The sequence below is a fragment of the Plutella xylostella genome, chromosome 18 (genome assembly GCF_932276165.1).
Source record: "Plutella xylostella chromosome 18, ilPluXylo3.1, whole genome shotgun sequence".
Lineage (NCBI taxonomy): Eukaryota > Metazoa > Arthropoda > Insecta > Lepidoptera > Plutellidae > Plutella > Plutella xylostella.
The window spans coordinates 3,011,847-3,032,935 of NC_063998.1; the positions used below are offsets into that span (position 1 = coordinate 3,011,847).

At 36.5% G+C, this 21,089-nt stretch overlaps 1 protein-coding gene across 2 annotated transcripts in view; it reads right to left on the reverse strand.

The window, feature by feature from the left end:
* Nucleotides 1–3,306: 3,306 nt before the first annotated feature.
* LOC105388839 overlaps nt 3,307–21,089 on the reverse strand; it is a 39,576-nt gene continuing 21,793 nt past the window's right edge. Inside the window, exons 1-2 of one of the 2 annotated variants that reach the window (XM_011559846.3) lie at nt 5,481–5,851; nt 3,307–5,007 (exon numbers count right to left, since the gene is read on the reverse strand). In XM_011559846.3, coding sequence (XP_011558148.3) covers nt 4,518–5,007; nt 5,481–5,533 — 543 coding nt within the window. In that variant the 5' untranslated portion in view covers nt 5,534–5,851 and the 3' untranslated portion in view covers nt 3,307–4,517. Of the gene's footprint in view, nt 5,008–5,480; nt 5,852–21,089 lie in introns of those variants that run through there. The other variant, XM_011559848.3, reaches the window with a different exon arrangement.

Genomic DNA, 21,089 nt, shown 5'->3' on the forward strand with positions numbered 1-21,089 from the left:
TACTTATAGAGATTGGAAATTGGCGGCGTTAACAATAAATTCATTCAGAATTTAGAATCGGCTCCTATCCGCTATGAAAATCTCTAGTTTTTAACCCTCGGTGTATAAAGAGGGGTGTTATAATAATAAGTGTAACACAACTCTTATAAGTTTAACGTGTCTGTTGTTACGTAGCTCCGAAACGGCTTAACCTTTTTTCGTTGTTTTACTAAAAGATAAAACCATTGTACTTATATTTTCTTTAAGCAGATCATAGTGAATAGTGATTATAAATGTATCTCGTATGCATACTTATTTTATATTAGGCAGGTAGGGTAACAGTACCGGTTATCGGCCACTTAAGCGACTTGTTGACTTCAGAGTTAATTTCTATCATAATGTCGTGTGTCAAGATTTTCCAAAAAAATATCATTTGATCTTTCAATAGTCTAGTTATATAAAACCTTCAGTTTATAGACGTAGCAGTTATACTTGATTTTAAAAAAAATATTTTTTGTAAAAATAGCAAATATACCGGTTATCGGCCATTTTACCCAGTTATCGTCCACCAGTGCACTGGTTATCGGCCACGTAATTCACAGTAGAAAAACGAGTCTTATTCAGTAGTTCATAGGGTTTTTGAAATAACAAATTAAAATCAAAAGTCAAATTAGCTACTCTTGGCATTGGCATCGATAAAAATTATCGGCCTTTTTATTATCTAATGGCCGGAATCAGGTTTAATTTTACCTATTTTCGGCCGCCTACTATTTCAGACGGCCGAAATAAGGTGTAATTTTTACCTATTTTCGGCCGCTTATTTCGACGGCCGGAAACAGGTTTTGTTTTAACTGGTTATCGGCCGCTAAACATTCGATATTTTTTTAAGTTCATATCTTTGAAACTATGAGGTATTCTGGCGGCCGGAATCTAGTTGTCAATTCACAAAATTCTAGCTGTTCACTAATGTAATGGAATCTATGTTAGTGCATTTAAGGTTTCCGCAATATAGGCAAAATTGAATGACTACACTTATACCGGTTTCCGACCACCCGGCCGGAAACTAGATTTTGAAATAAATCGATAACCTATTGTCCGACCACCGAAAATATTACAAATTATGAACAGGTTTGTTAGTTTAGGGTGGTTTAGGCACTTGAATGTTGAAATTAAACATACTTTAATACACACAAACCAATTCAATCACTAATAAAACAGTAGGAATACTTAAAAACTTATCTCTGAAAATCAATCCACCTGCTATTTTTTCTGCTAAATTTGCCACGCATCCACACACCAAATTTTGAAATGGTGACTGAGGGCTCAGTTCGCAAATTTCGAGGTCATGCCGTTGGATTATGAACCGTGATGTTCGTCAAGGTCGAATGGCGCGAAAATAGAAAGGAGATGTCTCAATACTATCCTATTATTCAAAATAATGTGCGAAGTGGCCGGAAAGGGGTAGTGGCCGGCAAACCGGTACGTTTACCCTATTTGACAGTAAAATTCGTTTGATTTATTTTGATATTTATTTTAATGATCATCTCTTATTTTAGGACAGGAAACATTTATAAAATAGCGGCTAATCATAATAACAAAATTATGATAATAACATTTACACAACATTCTCCTAATTTTATATTTTAACAAACCATTTCGTCCCATATTTTTATATTTTAATTTCAATTGAGACTTTTGTAATTATAATTATTTTTGTACAAAATGTTCTAATCAGAGTTGTAGGTACGGTCAGCTGAAACATTTCACAAAATAAGATTTAAAATGAAAGCTGAATCTTTTATTGTATGATAAAGTTTTGACACATGTAATTATAATTACATATAGATATTTAGCATGATGACATGTGAAATACTTTAGGCATCTGTCAAAAACCATGTTAAACAGTCTTTAAACCATGTTTTTGTGGTAATATAGTTAAATTTTACCTGACCACTAATCTTGCCTGAATTCCTTGAGCCAGGATCACAAACTTAATCAAAAACAATAAAAGAATTGGTCACACATAGACAACTTTACAATACATCTTTCCAAATTTAAATATGGAACGAAACAAAATAGGTAGCGTCGTGGCTCAAAGGAGTTGACAACAAAGAGTTTTTACATAAAATGATGAACTCCTTGTTATACTTAATGTGCGCTTTAAAAACTGTTTGTGATGTCGGTTTGGAATCTCTCTTTACAGTTAATTTGACTCAAAGTTACGTTTACTTTACTAGTTAACCACTTAATTAATGAGACAACATCTAAATTGGTTTTATAAAAATGCACTTTGGGTCCTTCTACTTTTACAACAATTTTAAAATATAAAAATTACCCAAACAATACAAAGCCTATGAACTCCGACTGTATTTTTGTCATTACGAACACAATATTTGCAATACATTATTTTTTTAAATCTATTCTAGTGTATAAAACAGCAAATTAAAATACTTGTCTCGTGACATAGCTTTTTATTATTAAATACAGCGTATGTTTTAACAAGTTACTTGGCAAAACTAGCACAAATACGACACTCAGGCTATAGTCTAATATCACAGAATTGCCGGGAACGGTGCGGCATTACCCCCCTCCCCCACCCCCGCTGCCCGCCGACACACCGGAGGTACAGTACTCCAGAACAGACAATTTCATTTTACCTTAATAAAAAAATATAAAATTTATAATTATAATAAAGTTCTTGTGCACATGATTAATAAAATTCCAAATTATGAAACAAAAAATATGATTGTAAGTAAAGATTACGAAGGTGGATGTTTCAGAGTTTTAGTAGCTGTACCGTCGAAACACGACGCCCCAATACTCCCACTAGGGCATGCAATACCGGAACTATTTTCAATACCGGTATTGAGTTCCGGTATTGCAACTCAATACCGGGATCCCGGTATTAATACCGGTATTAGATTTCCTTGTAATAAATGGCATATATTGTGATTAAAGGTCGTATAGGTCAAAATAAAACGAGAAAAAGCAATGAAATTCAGTTTTTTGTAATAGATTTTTACGAGAATTGAGTATTAGTTTAAATTTTACAATATTTTTTTTTTTTTTACATCCAGTGTCCGTTTACGCATGGACAACAGTAGATATCAAACGGCCGAAGACTGCATCAAACGGTTGGAAACAAGTGCGCTTTCACAGTACATAGGAATACTATATCTTAATCGCTTTATTATAGCCTAAAAAAGTCCGATTCCGGTATTACTTCAATACCGGTATTAACTTTCAATACCGGTATTGAAAAAAGCGTGAATTTTGCTCCTAATACCGGTATTACGAATACCGGTATTGCGGTATTGCATGCCCTAACTCCCACCCTATTTGCAGTGCTGTACCTACGTGTATAGGAGGGGCGAAGACGGACGAAACACTATATTATTTGCGACAAAAATTGAGATTTCCAACAATATTAGGTAATTGGCGATGCCATTGCACAAATTATCAGTTCGGTCAGACAATAATTGCACAATTTAATTTGTTGCGAAGATATTACGATAGCAATTGTAGGCCATCTCAATTTCATTAAATTATTTTAAAGATCATTTAAAATCTAAATTGGTAACAAACAAGTGGAAAATAAGGTAACATAAATTAATTTAAAAATAAAGGCCGATACTCAAAATTTTGTATAACAATATTGGCCCCTTATTATCTTGGCCTCAGAATTTATTTCAAAGAAAAACTGAAGTGACATTATTAAAATTGAAAGAAAATAAACAAATTTAAACCTATATTTTTGAGACTTTTTGATGGCTATTTACTATTTGGTTGATACTTTAGTATCATTTGTATAAAAATCTCATTATTCAATGAAAAACTAAATTAAAATTTGACGAAACTAAAAAACAAAACAGTTCAATTAAAATTGCTTCAAATTTCTCTAGATAAACGTCATCTTTAAATATATGATCGCAACCGTTCCCAGTCGTTTTGCACTATCGCTTAATCACTTTAATATTTAATTATTTACACGTACAATATGGTAAAATAATATTATAACTTAATTCTATTGAATAATTATTCCTCCTTACAAACTTAGAGTCTTCACACTATCTCTGGTGCTTTTGCAGCCAACGTCATGTCTGTAGCGACACTTCTCAGTTCAATAATAAAAAGTAATCGTTGAACACTATTTGGACCACGCCCATCGTCGGCGACTGAGCAACTTTCACTAAAATACAAAATAATAAAAAAAACACGTTACATACCTATCAATAACGTAAGTACTTTTCATAAACAACAAAGAAATTGGCTATATAAACTGTCCGTGTAGGGTAACAAAAAATGGATATCATGTTGTGATTGTGTCTTGTCCTCTCGAAGTCCATGTCGGGGTCTCGGTCCTGCTGACTGCATAGAGCGGGCGTACCGAAGTCATCTTGCGTTATGAAACGCGGCGAGTCCGTTCGGAAACGCGGTCAACGGCTCGAGCACATTCGAGGTCACAATACGAGTATATTTCAGATCGTCTCACTGAAGCGCTCGCAGCGCAGCGCGTGTAGGTGCGGCGCGCGGCTCGGTCACGAGTCCAGCACGGTCAGCAGACTGGGCGGGATGAGCCCCACGTCCTGCCGCGGCATCCGCGCCAGCTGCGCGCAGCCCAGGTTCGCGTCCCCGAGCTCTGGAATGGCGTCTAATAGCGCCAGGCACTCGTCTTCCACCGCCCGACGTGCCTTCTTGCCGACCCACGATGAGTCATCACACTCTTCCCGAGCCCTGCGTCGCCTCGCTTCCTTCTCCTTACGCGCCTCATCGCTCAGTCTACAGTAGGTGTTGTTTATGCAGACAGATCTGCGAAGGTCACGGGCCGGATCCTCGATGTTTTCGAGTTTCTGTGAGCAGATGTCGATGACACGTTTGCGCTCCTCGTTAGCCCTGATTCTGGCCGAGATCATGGAGAGCTTGGGTCTAGCGGCGGGCTCCGTCCGGGAGGGGCCAAACATGTCGTCCTCAAAAGCGTCGGCGATCTCAGCCCCCCGCGCCCCCTCCCGCTCCTCCTGCGGCGTCATTCTGTAACAAACACAAACACACGTTAGAAACCATTAACGCTACGTAAAATATTGGAAAATTCTGACGGGCAATGTTTATTATCGTAATACTGCACTGACTTCATCAGGGATTCTTTGTCGCGAACGGTTAGTTTTTGTTGATGAGTCATTCTGGGTTCGAATGGAAAAAATATGGGTATGAATCATTCACTCCCATCCATTACTCCGATTTATGCTAAGTTACTTACCTATTTTACTTAGAAATTTAAAATCAAGGACTAATTTGGCAATACTGCCGCTCAGAAACACAATGCAGCGAGTACTTGAACTCCAATCAGGTTTATAACTCGCACAATGCTTGTGTCTATCAATTAATTACTAACACAACGCAATCCTCGGCAAGCCAAGCAAAACAATCGATAACAAACATACGGTTATATTATAAAGGTCATTAGTTTGGAGCGCTCTGTAGTAAACAAAAACTTCAAAACCCACCTCCAAGGCAATTCTAGCTTCTCTGACAAAACGACATATCCTGTCATAAGCATTGTAATCACTTGACACTCAACAATATCAAAATCAGTATATCAATATGACTAAAGCACTTATCACAACTAAAAAGTGAGAAGAAACAAAGACTGTGTGATAAAATAAGAACAAATCGTTCAACGAAATAAGCGTGTGCGCAGCGAGGTGATCGCACGACGAATGACAACAGCTCGGGCTCGCTCGCTCGCCAGATAAGACATTGAAAAGGCAATTGCGTCACTGCTACGTAGGTACGCCAGAGGAAACCGGTGACGTTGATAAATCCGTCATTTTAGTGCATGATTACCACTCGTGAGTCGCTGTTTGCCATATGTTTACGTTCTATGAAGAGGAAAATTCAACAGATTAATACGTATGTAATAAAGAAACCACTTGACATATAAGTACTTTACTTAGATAATTACTTACTCAATATTTTGTTGAAATGACCTAAGGTTTATCGAAGTATTGAGAATTGAGATATGGTAGGAGGATTGTTAAAATCAAGATCTTTAATCACTATAATATCATCAATATAATTTATTACAACAAAGACAAAATTGTTTTCGATCACTGCACGACGCAGTATTTTCCGTCGGAATGTGTAATTCTGTCAAGGAATCAGAGAAGAAGCCTTTATTTCAAGAAACAAAACGGTTATAATATTCTAAAAAGTTTCGGTTTCCTAGCTATCTTCAGATATACTCGGAGGAGATAAAGAAGGGGTTCAAAAATGCTTTAAAGATACCACAAGCACCAAGATTGGAACCTACACTTATAACAATTTTCATTGCAATTAAAATTCAGAGGCAACCTGCCCATAGCAAGATGCTCTAGTCACTTAAAACATAAAATAAAGTTCTTTTGCAATAACATAATCAATGATGAATTAAATATCACGAGTATTTCCTAACGGCAAGTATCGGAAACACGTGAGGACATGGCTTCACACATTTGTTCTGAACGGTTATATTTAGCTCCGCCTATAGTTCACGTGCGCTACTTCAGATCATTTCGTTTTAATTGAAAGCACACGGGTTCATTTACATTCCTCGGTTTAAAAATCACAAAATTTATATTGTAGCGTTAACATGTCGATTTACTGGAGACAAACCACTGCCAGCTGTCAGAACTGCCTTGTGAGAAAAGAAAAAAAAACATTCCATTTATAAAAATGCTACGCTTTTTTTCGGAGGCAAAGGCGACATTATGCCAGACGCAGCCGACCCCACCGGTTACGATCTAATAAATGTAACTTTAAAGATCACCACGAAGGCGTAGCGTTGAAAGTAAACTGATGAAAGGTGTTTCTCGCATACGAATATTACGTAGATTGTGGCGCCGCTTCAATGGGTCTAATATATCGCAGTCATTTCGTGCTCTGCTCCAACACGCGGACCTAGCTACCTGCGGCCTACAATCTCTTGTCTCTGTCTCACTCTGCAACCAATGATATTGGGAGTCGGATATGGTCAGTCATTTACATTCTTCACACAGTGTTTTATGAAATAAAAGAGCAATACATTTTATTAGGAACTTTGCGGACCGAGACAATATTGGTAACCAATTTGAAAAGTTAATATACAAATATACTGGATTATATGAAGGAGTCGCATGAACATGTTGCAACAAAGGTTTATTTTCCATAAAAATGTTAAAGGTAACAAACATGATGTTGTCAATCAAACTCCATATAGGTATGTCATAAAATAAATCATATCTAAATATCAACATACAGTCACAAAGGGGCAAATTGGAAACGGCAAACAAAGTATTGATATTGAATGAAATGAAATAGAATTTCCAAGCAGCGTGGGTGCACAACTGCTTTTTGCATTTGACTACAGTTTATTGTAGGCTCACTCTATTGTACGCTAGGAAGATCTAAATGTAGACATTTTTTTAAATTAAATTCAAAATTTAAGTAAGCAAACATCTTTAAAATATGTTATCTTATTTGCTTTTATATCTAAGTTAGATATAAAAAGTATATACACAGAAAAGTGCTAAAATAGCAATGAGCCATTGTGGTCAACTCAACATAATATTTTTTGTGGATAGAAGGGTAGGTAGAGATAATATGATATATGTAGGCAGCTTTAATTTATTTTAAATTTTACATAACCTACTTTTCATATATATTTTGTACTTAGTGTGTTTGAGCTTTGTAAATTCTCAATCAACTAACATGAGGTAGAAGTCTACATTTTGAAGTGGGCCGTTAAAAACCGCAATGAACTCATAATTAAATTATGACCTCTTTTGCATTAAAAATATATATAAAAAAGAAAGACATGATTAAAACTGTTGACAAATAGTAGCGGCAATAGGGACGTGCCTATTTATAAATCAAAGTGACGGCACACATACTTTCACATTCTCTTTGTTCTGTTTTTTTTATTCTTATTTTCATCTTTTCATTAATTTAAAACATTTGTTCTTAACCTTATACTGCTAAAAAAATATATATTATATACATATTCCTAAAAAAAAAAAGATATATAAAAAGTTAATTACCTTAAAACAATAATCCCAAATATAAAGAAGGCAATCCAATGATCTTGTAAAACCAAACACTTCACAAGTCAAAACCAAAAAAAAAACTGTTAATTAAACATATTATTGTTGCAACCTCAACGAGTTGTATCACATGAACTGATCAACTTAGCACTTGTCCAAACAGCCAACCGAGCGTTACAACATTGTTTGATAACGGGACCCGTCTGTACACGTCCGCTCCTCACCGCGTCTCGCGCCAAACTACGTTTCGTTCCATACATACGTAAGTTGGTGATTTATAGAGGGGGAGGGCGAAGGGCGCGGGGGGTGCCTATGCCGATGCCCGTAGCGTCGTCGCGCCCCTAGCAAAGGATACTTCATTATCCTTACTGTAATCCGTGTGCCTTTTAGACAATTTTATTTATAGGGTGTCGCATCATCTGACCTTTGTTTAAATATCAAATCAGCTTTCTGCCGATGTGGCCTGAGTTGAGTCTTTTTTAAATAGGTATATGTATATACATATACATGTATGTGGTACGGACGTCAAGGATCAATCAGTTGATAACCTCAGTAATAATTATTCCATATCTCGACGAGCATACTAATAAGCTACTTCTTAGTCCGTGCAATGTTAAAGTTTGAATGACTGTAATGAAACAATAGCCTTTGCAAATTAACATCATATTATATTAGTTTCTGATAATGACAAAGACACATGAGTTGTGGTTATTGTAACGTGGTGGAGAGTGATAAAATATTTTTATTTGGATTACAATCATCACAATTCATCTGTTTTTTTAATATTTTTGAAATGCGAAATTTGAATTTAGGTTAAAGCTTCCACATACCCACAGTTGCTACAATTCAGAGCAATTTTTTTCTCAAGACATGAACGGCACAAACATACAAAAATGTATTAAAATTCAAGGTGAATAAACAAGGTTTACAACAAGTAATTTCAATTACAATATCACGACCTCTTTTGAACTTAAAACATGTATAAATAAGACTTTTAATTCTTATTTAAGAACTTGCAGTTAAGTAAAAATATGTCCGGCAGTCAGGTAGTCACAAGCATTTTTCCAGGAAATATAATAAGTATTTAGCTAATTTAAAAGTCTTGAAGACTTATTTTAAAACAATTAGACAAGAAATGGTCTTTAAAATAATATTAAATAAAGCCAAAATTTACTAAAACAGATTTAGATATTCATATGTACGAATTCGAATATTCGAATACAGCAAGAAGGAATTTAAGGATACAAGAAAGAAATAAAACAGCGACAAATTATTGGTTCCAATGGCCGTAACATTACATTCGATATTTGAATACGAGCCAAACATGTGACATACAAGCAGCTGTGGGATCGACCCTCAAATTACTGTATTCAATCAAGCGTGAAGGTGTAATGTGGCTACATCATTACCAATTGCAATGAGACCTAATTTGGATTATGTCATAGTCATAATGCGAATTTATTTACATAACAGTTTAACAGTCAAGTTATTTTATAATTTTTTTAAGAGTTGAAAAAGTTGGCCTGGTTTAAAATTCGGTGAACGCGGAAGTGCGAGGTCATTTAGTGTAGCGGTCGCGTTTGCTCGGCAAAGGATGGTGGGTCGAGGTTCAATAATGGCGGACTGGCAAGACTTTCACCTTCGCAGCGCTCGGCAAGGCCGCGCCGCGCCGCTCACCGTGACTTCCGTCCGCGAGCCGAGCGCGGCGACGACGTCATCGTCACATCACTAGCCGGCGGCGGCGCGCGTTCCAAATTCAAAACTTTATTCATAGAGAAAAGAAACAATATGGCTTTATTTACAATCCAGCCAGTTACTACTGTTTCAGTATCGAAATAATACCCATTAAATAACACACAGTTTAGTTACAAAAAGAAAGTAGTATTGTGCTTATTATCGTAGTCATTAGCTAACTACATAACTGTTTCAGACTACCGCAACGTAAATACTTAGTTAACGACAATTACCTTAGTACCTACCCCTAATATACAATACTACACTCTTTACATTCTTTGCTAATTAATAAGGTGCATTGTAAAATGGTCACCAATTTTCTTTTGTTGGTACCTTTTTATAATTAACTGTACCCCCGTTATACGATATTATTGGGTGTGGATGTGGACGCGTTGAAGTTTTCAAAACTAATCGAAACAAAGAACATGAAAAACATACTTATTAATATTATAAAATTAGGTATAACGTATACGTTAGTAGAAGAATTAATTCCAATGATAATAATAATAATATTATGTCGACACGACAGCTAATTCGCCACATCAAAGTAAGTAACTGGGTGCTAAAAACACACTAAATCCAATTTTACAAATAAGTTTAAAAAATAGATCATTTTTTACTGAATTGCTATTCCCTTGCAGTGTGAGCGTTGAGCACAAAGAAGGATGGGATGGGGCCGACTATACTTGACTATGGCAGTAGTAGGTAGCCGGTGATCGACCCATGGAGATCAATGCACCCGCCCCATGCGAAAGCGGCCGCTAAAAATATTTAAATTTTAAAAAACTACCTGCACAAAATACTGAATGTGTTAGTATTTAAAAAAAAATATGGTGGTTTTAATCAAAATTTGACATTTATAAGGCGTTTGACAGCCAGCTTAGATCGTTTAGCATGCGTCTAAGTTTCAATGGTAAAAAGGGTCTTTTTGAAACAGGTCATCATCATCATCATCGTCAACCTTCTATCGCCCACTGTTGGGTATAGGACCTCCTTATTTGTAGGTACGCCAACAAACAGAAACTATTGGTTTTTGTATTTTTTGAAGTAGATGAGGCCTCTTTTATGCACAGTTGAATCTACTCTATTCTACTAACGTGTATGTGGTCGTGACGACGTATGTTTCAGTACTTTCAGTTTAGTGGAAGGGGCCCGGCGCGGTCGGCAAAAAGACGCGTCGTTCCCGCTAGGCGCCCTAGAAACGATACACTAGCTCTGTAAAATTCTAGCGCTCCTCTGATCTAGATTTCTAGTATTTCTCTAGATTACTCTCTGTTTTAACGTTAATGAGATAATAATGCTCAAATTTATTAAGAGTGCACAATGACAATGAGTACAAAAATGCGTCGTTTTTTCCAACAATAGTCGTATGCAATGCGCGGAGTACGCACGGGTCGCCCCCATATTTATGTTGTTACGTGGCGTGGGAGGCCCCTGACTGGTACTTATCTCGTGTTTACGTCCAGTATTAGGTATAGGTACTTACCATTGAACTAATATATTACTAGTACATAATCCTTCAATGGTACTTACCTACATTTTATTATTATATGGAAACTTAGTTTACTATTTCTGATACATGTACTCGTAAGTACATAACTAAGTAATAAATTTTTATTTTAGCAAAATAAAGCTTAGTATATTTTGATAACTGGAAAATGAGATTTACTCAACCAATGATACATGTATAATATATATTTACGTAATAACGATAGATTAGATAGTAGATTTTTGTACAAAACCATCTTCATATTAATGAAAGTATTTAAAGTTGACCATTTTATGATTACCTACCTACTAACTGTCATCGGGGGTATAACATCTGAAACAATGGTGTTGCATTGCGTTGTGGATAAAACAGCCAGATTCAGCCCACTGTTTACATTCCCAACTAGTGTTGTGTAACTAGTAGCTAGTAGGTATACAGATAAACCTAGGAACTATTTTCACTACATTCCTGTATTTTATGACGGCATTTCCCTGGCCATTACCATTCGAATTAATCCAACTCGAATGAATCGATTCAAAATATGAAATCTAACTGGATCCGTATTCCCTGTGGCCGAAGCGAGTTTTGTTTCTAAGATAAATAATTAATCGCCTTCTGGACAACTAGAAGCTCTGGCAAAGTTTTAATTTTTTTTAAATATGAATTGAAGTTTGGTCCTGATGGCCAGGTGGGCTAATGGTATAAAATCTTCTTAGCGTGTCTGTGGCAAACACTGAATACTACATCCTTACTATCCTTACTAATATTATAAATGCGAAAGTAACTGTGTCTGTCTGTCTGTCTGTTACTCTTTCACGCCAAAACTACTGAACGGATTTGAATGAAATTTGGTATACATACGGTCTAGACCCTGGGAAAGAACATAGGCTACTTTTTATCCCGGAATTCCCACGGGAAAACTTTTAATGGCGCAGCGAAGCGCGCGGGAACAGCTAGTAAAAAAAAATGAGATACTTAGATAAGTAATGAAGTTTCAGTAACTGGCAAATATTGTTACGGCTTCATAACATTCACCGGCGGCGGCGGCTCTGCCTAACACAATGCTGTCGGAACATAAACAAACTCATTCAACAGCAAAGAACATTATGTAAAGACATAGGAATTTTTCAAGGTTTGCAATTGCAGAGATAAATTCATTAATTAATAAATCACATATACCTAGGTAATTTTTTACCCACTTTGTTGTATTTTACTACTTAAAAAGTACATACCTAATTAGTTACCACGGTAGTTCATAATGTCAAGAAATATCTTATCAGATTAATGAAAAATTAAGGATTTCATATCTTCACATAAGCCAGCCAATAAATAATCAAGTAACTTCAACTTAAAGATAACAAAGAAACGGAATTATAAAAACATCGGATCATACGATACTAAATCAGCCTCAATAACGTCATGCCATAGTTATCTTCTGTACTTACCTATTCTAGTACCGTTGTCATAGTATATAACGTGTATACAACTTACTACGTAATCGTACTATAGAGGGTGTAATTTTATGAGTGTCTTTACCGTTGTCAGGTGAATATATCGGTCATCAATAGTCATCATAACCAACTTCAACTTTCATTTAAGTATATGGGAGTGATGGGAGCAACTGTGGAACAGCGAGGAAACTGTTCCATACATTCTGTGAAACAGGCAATAGCTGTTTCTTTTCGGAGTCTTAGGGTGCTTTTCCACCAGAGATGTGCTATGCTACGATGCTATGGATGCGTTTGATATCCACCAATCATATTATTGGTTAATCATAGCTTAGCACTGGTGGAGACGGATTCAACTAAGATATGTTTTTTGTATGGAATGATGCGTGCTATGGATGTGTGCTATGGATGCGTGCTATGGATATGTGCTATGGACCATCGCGAGTGGTGTAGCTATGGCGCCGCCGCCCCCGTCGTTTTCCTACTATCGATACATAGCATAGCTCGAGATGCGCATCTTTCTCGCACAGCTACTTTGCGGCGGCGCATCTTCGTAGCGCATCTTCCTCGCACAGCTACCTAGCGTAGTATTGGTGGAAACGGTCACATATTTTCGTAGCGTAGATATCACATCTTCGCAGCATAGCTGCATAGCACATCTCTGGTGGAAAAGCACCCTTAGATTGAGCTTAAAACAGTTTGACAGTAAACAGTACGAAGTTTTTGCTTTGTTTTTCTATGTGACACGCCATGTTATTCGTAGGTATATTATTAATCTAAGTGCGTAGTGCAAAGATATTGTACGGAGTAGAGTAGATACAATAACATAAGGTGTGGGTAGATATTACTATTAGATGTTATGAATTTGGTGGCAGTATCGCAGTGGCGATGAGACGAATGACTGATACCAATTTTAGGGGTCGCGATAAGGCTCCTTCGGTCACGTTTCTGAAAGATAAAGAACAAACGGGAGGTGTTTTTATGCAATTACCAATTATAGATTGGCAAGTTGCTTGGCGACCCTCCTTGAGGGGTGAAAGACGCGGAGGGGACGAGGTACCCAAGACGACAGCGGGTAGCGGGAGGGGTAGCGGTGGAGGGGAACGCGTGCACTGCATGTCATTGTTACGGCAGTCTCGGCCGCGCAGCCGAGGCGGCCACATGTCTTATATAGTCTGTCATAATTTGAGTGCGACCCACATGAGATCATTGATCCTGAGTCCATTATCGTCTTAGGATGAGTGTTGAGGCCTTTTTAATATTATCGTTATATTATTATTAGGTATCTATAATTCGTCAACAAAATAACGTTAAAAACAACAAATCGTATAATGTCTCAATATAGCCTTCTTGTAGAACAGCGTACCGGATCAGTCATGCTACGCGGCTAAAGGTTGGTACTGCGCAGTCAGATACGAAAAAGTAAGTACAACAAAGACGAAGAGTCCATATGACAGTGCGTCAGTTGTCAGTTCTTGTAACTAGGAAAGCAACCAAAATTTATGTGATTTAATGAAAGTAATTAATGAGCAAAATACAGAGAAAAATTACAAAATTGGTGAAATTTTGAAAAAAAATGGTCATATCGTGCTTCGCCTACCCCCATACCACCCGGAATTAAATCCTATTGAACTTGTGTGGCGGTACGTGAAAGGCGAGCTCGCAAGAACGTCGATTGACTCTAACTTAGATAAAGAGATAAAAGACTTAGAGTTGCTTTTCTCTAATTATTCGCCTGAAAAGTGGAGAAATTGTGACGACCATGTATTAAAAAATTAAGACGAATATTATAAATCTGATAGAGTATTTGACGATGTATTGGACAGGTATGTTATTGTTTATTTATAATTTAATGTAAATTAAACATGAAATATTATAGGTGTACACTGAACTAATATGACTGGCGTACTCTAGTACTTTATACTTCAAAGTAGATACAATGTTTTTTGGTTTTTGTCTTAGATTTATAATTGAAGTTAATGAAAACGATGATGAAGATGAGGATGACGACGTGAATGAACAAGTTCAAACAGAGAGTGAACATGAAAGTGACATGGAAATTGATTTATAAAATAAAACACTTTTACATAAATAAATTCAAATTGGTAGATATTCTGAAGGTAAACATCCAAATTTTAATGCTGTCAAACTATAAATTTTAAGCTAAATATGACATTTACGGGAACAGTCATAGAATAAAATTTTACTTACGTCAGAAATAGTTACAAGCTATCGCGAGATTAATCCGGGCACACTTTACTACGTGTATAGCATGTCGTGCTACCTCGCCCCCGCCACTTCTTTCACCCCGCAAGGAGGGTCGCCAAGTAACTTGCCACATTATAGCTTTTCATTGTTTAATATTAATCTATGAGGCTATTACATGTAACTAGGTACCTAATAATAGTATACTTACTTCAACGAAAGGTTCATGCGATAATGTAGGTCGAATGCCTTTAAATTGAAAAAACAAAACAAGACCATATTTAAGCTAAAAACAAACAAGCAGTTTCAAGGCTAGGCAAACTCCTTGTTATTAAATAACAATGCATTCAGAGCTGAACGGTAGACAGATAATATTTTCTCAAACGAGTGTAGGTAAGTTATTTTAAAAACAGCATTAAAATATCAATCACTATACAAACCGCTTTATTTAAAGCAGGCAGGCAGGTAAGTAAGAATGTTTTGTCTCTCTCTGTCGGTCTCGCTCGCTCGAGTCAAATATCGCGCGGTCGTCGTTTGTTTTTCAACAAAACCGACTCTTGATGCCAAATCGTGCGTGCTGCGGGGTTAGTTTAGCTTGCTTGACAAAACATATCGAATGAGAGCTTTCATGCGACCGGCAGGCACGTTAAAAGCAACGAGATGGTTTGGGCGGCATCGGCAGGCAGCGATCTGAAAAATAGTTTTTCGTAAGCTAGAGCGGTCGAATTTTTGGTAGCTCCACCATTTAATGCGCTACCAAAATGCGCTCCATTTCGAGTAATGCAGAGTCTTTTCATTTCATTAGGTTAACTTATATAATTATGTTATGACTTACGAGATTTTTAGTCGCAATGTCAATTCTTCGTCATTATTAAAGAATTTGTTGTGCGCAATGAAAACAATATTTTGCTCTACATTACAATATTTACGATCACAAAGATTGACTAAAGTCTTATTTACGTGATAATTTTATCCGTATACTGTACCTACTACCTACATACATAAGTATGATGTTTTACTCAAAGGTAAAGTAAGTAAATCTTTATGTTCACTGTTCATATTGAAGCTTCCGTTTTCCAATTAATTCTGGCCGGCATTACGTAAAATACACCCGACACACATAATAACCGGTTCAATCCATACCACTCCGTATTGCGCAGGTGAAAAGAGCTAATATCACTTGGCAACAGCTTCGCGGAATAGTCGCTAAGGATAGACATAGTATGACTGTAATTGTATATTACTCTCATGATGAAGTTTAAATCGAGGATATTTATTACCTCGTTTTAGTGTGCATTTGACAAGTGGCAGCTTGGGTTTGAACGCAAAAACCTCTGAAATCAGGCTTGCTTATGCTTATTCGCCGCATCGACTTAGGTACTGTATACGGTGCCTAACATAGGACAACGCAGACTCGGGTATAAACAAATATAAGGATATCTGTAGATCTGTAGTAAGCTTGTCTAAGGTAGTAAGTTAGAAGTTTAATAGCTTAGAAAAAAAAACTACAAACTGTTACCTATACTTATACACTCACGGGCAATGAAAAGGTTCCACTGAGAAAAACACCAAATTACTCTTTTACGGAAAAGGCTAGCTTAAAGATGCCTTCTGCAACATTAAAGTACATTTAACTGAGAAGCAGGATATTATACCAAAAATTGTAAGTAATATTTTTTAAGTTTTAAATTAAATGATTGAAAAAATTGGGTCGTTTGGTGTCGGTATTTTGTGAGTGGAACAGTGACTATTTCATTGCCCGTGAGTGTATAAGTAGGTAACAGTTTGTACTTTTTTTTCTAAACTATTAAACTTCTAACTTAATACCTTAGACAAGCTTACTACAGATATTCTTAATATTTTTTCAGCAGTTACGAACCGACTATATTAACGTGGGATAATTGAATTCATGGGATGAAAAACTGGTGTGGTAAAGACAAAGAGTTTTATCAATGCGTCCTTTGAACGAGGCCTATAATATACACCCAATACTTTTATAGGTCTAGTTCATTGTAGTCATGTAGTATGTTACACTTTGTTACCTTAATCGAGGAATCAGATTATAACTTAAGTACTAGTAGGTACTAGTACTAGTTAAGTAGTAACATTTATACCATAACATTAAACTACATAATAAGTAGGTACTAGATTCAGACTCTAGGCAGGCTATAAGTACATATTTACAGTTTAAGTAAGTATATGTAGATGAGTGTGCTAACAGTGTTCTAACGTTATGTGCATGTGTGCATGTATACATGATCGGTGTTTGTGTGTGTGTGTGTGTATATTTCAGTTGTATGTGAGGGCAGTTTTCTTTCTCGCTTCACGTAGTATTGTTGTTTTAATTGCCGATATGGGTGATAGCTAGATAATTTTATCGTGGCGATAACAATTAATTGTACACGTGAACACTTTCGCTTCATACACAGTGTGGTTTTCGTTTTTCTGTCGCCTCTTTTATCTCGGAGATAGATTTGACCTCGATACACCGAAATACCGTCTCGTACTCTTCAAGCCAAAGAGTTGTATTTAAGTAATCTTTATTACCATTTAATAAAAGTGATAATCACTTTTTGTATAAGCCTCGCTAGAAGTTCGTTTCAGTGCAGTTAGGCTTTGTTTTTATTCCGCTTTTGTGTTCTTATTACCAGGTGTTACGGTTAAAAGTCGTGCGCGAGGGATGCATTGGAAATATTGCGCGTGGTAGTTGATACAACTTTTGTTGTTCAGCTGTGGGAGTCTTGTTGCGTGGTGTTAGAGGTTATAATGTTGTGTTTAGTGCGTTGTGCGTGGCTCGGATGGATACCAAAATAGTCGGTGACCGTTCGTTCGAGCGACTGAAGGGTCACTCTATACTGACGATAAACGAACGAACGAGAGCTGTTGTGCAATCGGCACGTTTAATACAACGAGATAGAGTCGTGGCTCGCACAGCAGCACTCTGAAACTAAGTTTTTCGTGATATAGAGTGACCCCCCTGAGGCCGCGTGACGTTGGCAATGTTATGAAAATTCGAGCATTTCCAATGAGTTCACTGCTTTATGTTTTTGTTTACCTATGCCATACCCGAATCCGCTTGTTCTATGACCTAGGTATGCATCTAATCCATTTTCTACCTGTTCCCATGCAATTTATTCGGGAATTCTACGAGCTATACCTACCTATATAGGTCGGAAAAGTTAAAAGTAAAGGATAGATAACAAATTTTAACAACTTTACTAAAAGCGAAACATTTATATTTAAGGTACCCTAAGTAAGTACTTACCTAAATAAGTAATTAATATTATGCATAAATCTAACTCATTATGATTCGGGTTTGTAAACTGTCAGAGTACATTTTTATCAAAAATATTTTAAGTAAGTATAAATAAATCTATTATGTTAAAGATTGTCGAGCTGTCGACATCGTCGCTCGTAGTGTTTTGTTTCGCTCGTGCATTGTTCGCGATAATTTTCATGCTGTGCCAGGATTTTCTCCGACTTCCTTCCTGGCAGGTTAAGCAGTGACATAGAGGAAAGATTGACTGATTGAGTTGGTTAGAGGTTATTTTAAAATCCTACTTGCTACGACAAAAAAAAACATAAGTAGGTATTTGATATCCTAACTAATATTATAAATGCGAAAGTAACTGTGTCTGTCTGTCTGTCTGTCTGTCTGTCTGTTACTCTTTCACGCCAAAACTACTGAACGGATTTGAATGAAATTTGGTATACATACGGTCTAGACCCTGGGAAAGAACATAGGCTACTTTTTATCCCGGAATTCCCACGGGAAATCTTTTTAAGGCGAAGCGAAGCGCGCGGGAACAGCTAGTAGAAATATAAATTTAAATTAGGTACTTGTTGTAAACCCATATTGATTTGTTAAGTATATTTGGGTGTACTAGTAATAAGAGGGGATAATTCGAATAAACTTTTGTTAATATTGCTACAAAAAGCCGTGTTCATTTAATAAATACTGAATGCATTAATGAACAATGCTCAAATCTTGAACAGAATACATATTTTTTGAGTTCAACAAACCCAGTATTTACATAAGGGATAATTAACTTTGCAAAAACAATAGCGTAGAAAAAAAAATCCTCCTAATTTGGGTTGCATTTTCCGATCGCTATCATAGTTGGTGACGTCATAATCACAAGGACTATCATATACGTATGTACAGTCAGCTGCAAGTAGCTGTACACTTTTTTACCTTATCAAACTCTCAAACTGCCTATTCAAACATTCATGGTTTGTTGTGTAGGTAGTCTGACAAGGTACAATAGTGTACAGCTACTTATGCAGCTGACTGTACATAGGTACCTAAATTGTAAAGTATAGATAAAAGTTATTTTGTTCTTTCCGGAGCCATTTAGGTAAGTAATTATGATAAAGTTATTAGGTTGTCTGGTAGAGATTGCTAATTTGCTATATGTTGCTATAAGATATTTTTGTAAGTACTGTTTTTATTTAAGTTTAATTTTGTATGTTGTTCTGCTTTGGTGCAAATAAAGAGTACTTATCTTACCTACATGAAATTATAAAAACGGCGATACGGTTCGCTTCCTGCCTCATAAGCTCAAAAAGCCTATCAGTAGGTTACAGAAAGCTCCGAATCAGCCATTACTAATAAACACTTTTATGTGCTTAACCTTATTTTCTATATACAGGATGCTGTAAAAAGTTGATCGGGATGACCTTCTGATTCAACCCCTTTCAGCTTAGTACCTCTTTTACATCACTCTTTATAAGTAAAGTCTTTGTATCAAAACGGTGAAAACCCGTAGAGTAGATTTTCCCAAACACGAAGTTATTTTAAGACGTCAATGTCAAATGTCCAATAAGCGCCCGCCAAAAATGTCATTGACACTGTTAGATATATCGCAAGGTTAGCATACAACGTATTTCGTATCAATAATATAATCTGTTGCTCATGAAATCATGTTTTCACGCAAAGAAAATTAAGTACGAACCTAATGAAAATAATATGACGTCCTTGAAAACAATGACGAGTAAATAATTATAGTAAGAAAGTACCCACAGGAATAGATATTCGTTGTAAACGTTGACAAAAGGTGACCTGACTTATCTATCGGTATCGTACGTATCGCACCAAACGGATTGTCATAAATGTATACAAAAGCGGCGTCAGCAATGCCGAAAGCCGATGAAGTGGACGCACTTATGTGAATTTGCCGTCGATATGTGGACCAAACCGCGGAACCCTTCCAAATATGTAGAACTTTTTTTTTTTTACCTGACTTCCTGTAATTAGGACTTGGACCTGTAACTATGTCAGATCCATACAAGATACGCTAGATTTGACAAGCGAGCGACACTGCTTATGCCTTGTTAATTACTAATGTTCGGTGGTGGTAACCCTACTGTTCATGCCCGAGGATATAGCCCCCTTTTTACAGTTCATTGAGTAAGATAGTGGATGTTACTGCACCCATCCTCAATCTCTTATTCCATCCATCCAAAGGTTGTCTGGCAAAGATCGCTTTAAGTGACAATGCCGCTTTTTTACCCTAATTAATCTAATTATGTTACTTCTTGTTAATTTTATTGGTCTTTTTGGTGTACAAATAAAGAGTAGGTATTCTATCTATCTATCTACTATCGGATATGGAGATATAATCCACTATCTGCACCGATTGTATGATAATGCTTGTGATACGCTATATATTATAGCCAAATACGACTTAATTTATGACACCCAAAAAATACTATTTACGGTTTAAATCTAATTCCTATTTTCTAATCCAATATTGCTTTCGGTGCCTTTAACAATGACATTCTATTAAAAAAGTGGAAGATAGGCTTTGATAAACAATAAACGAACAAGATTCTATCTTGTCGGTACAACAGAAACGTCTTGACAAATACCTAACATCTCATCACATCACATAATTTTCTGTTCAAAAAAATAAAACTGTTACTTACTCTTACTACCAAGGAATAAAGCATACAAAATCCAACAAAATCAAAAGAGTTTTACAAACGAGTCCCAGTACAGTGCGACACGAGACAATATGGCCGTTCATTCAAACCACTCCGGCGGCGAACGTTCTAGAATTCTAGACTTAAATTTCGCGACCTGTCTGGCTTCAGAGTCCTAGCCAGGTTCACTGAACGATCGAGCAAAGCTTCGTCCTGAAGGCCCTATTCTAGTCATTAGAGAAGGCTGTGATTCTA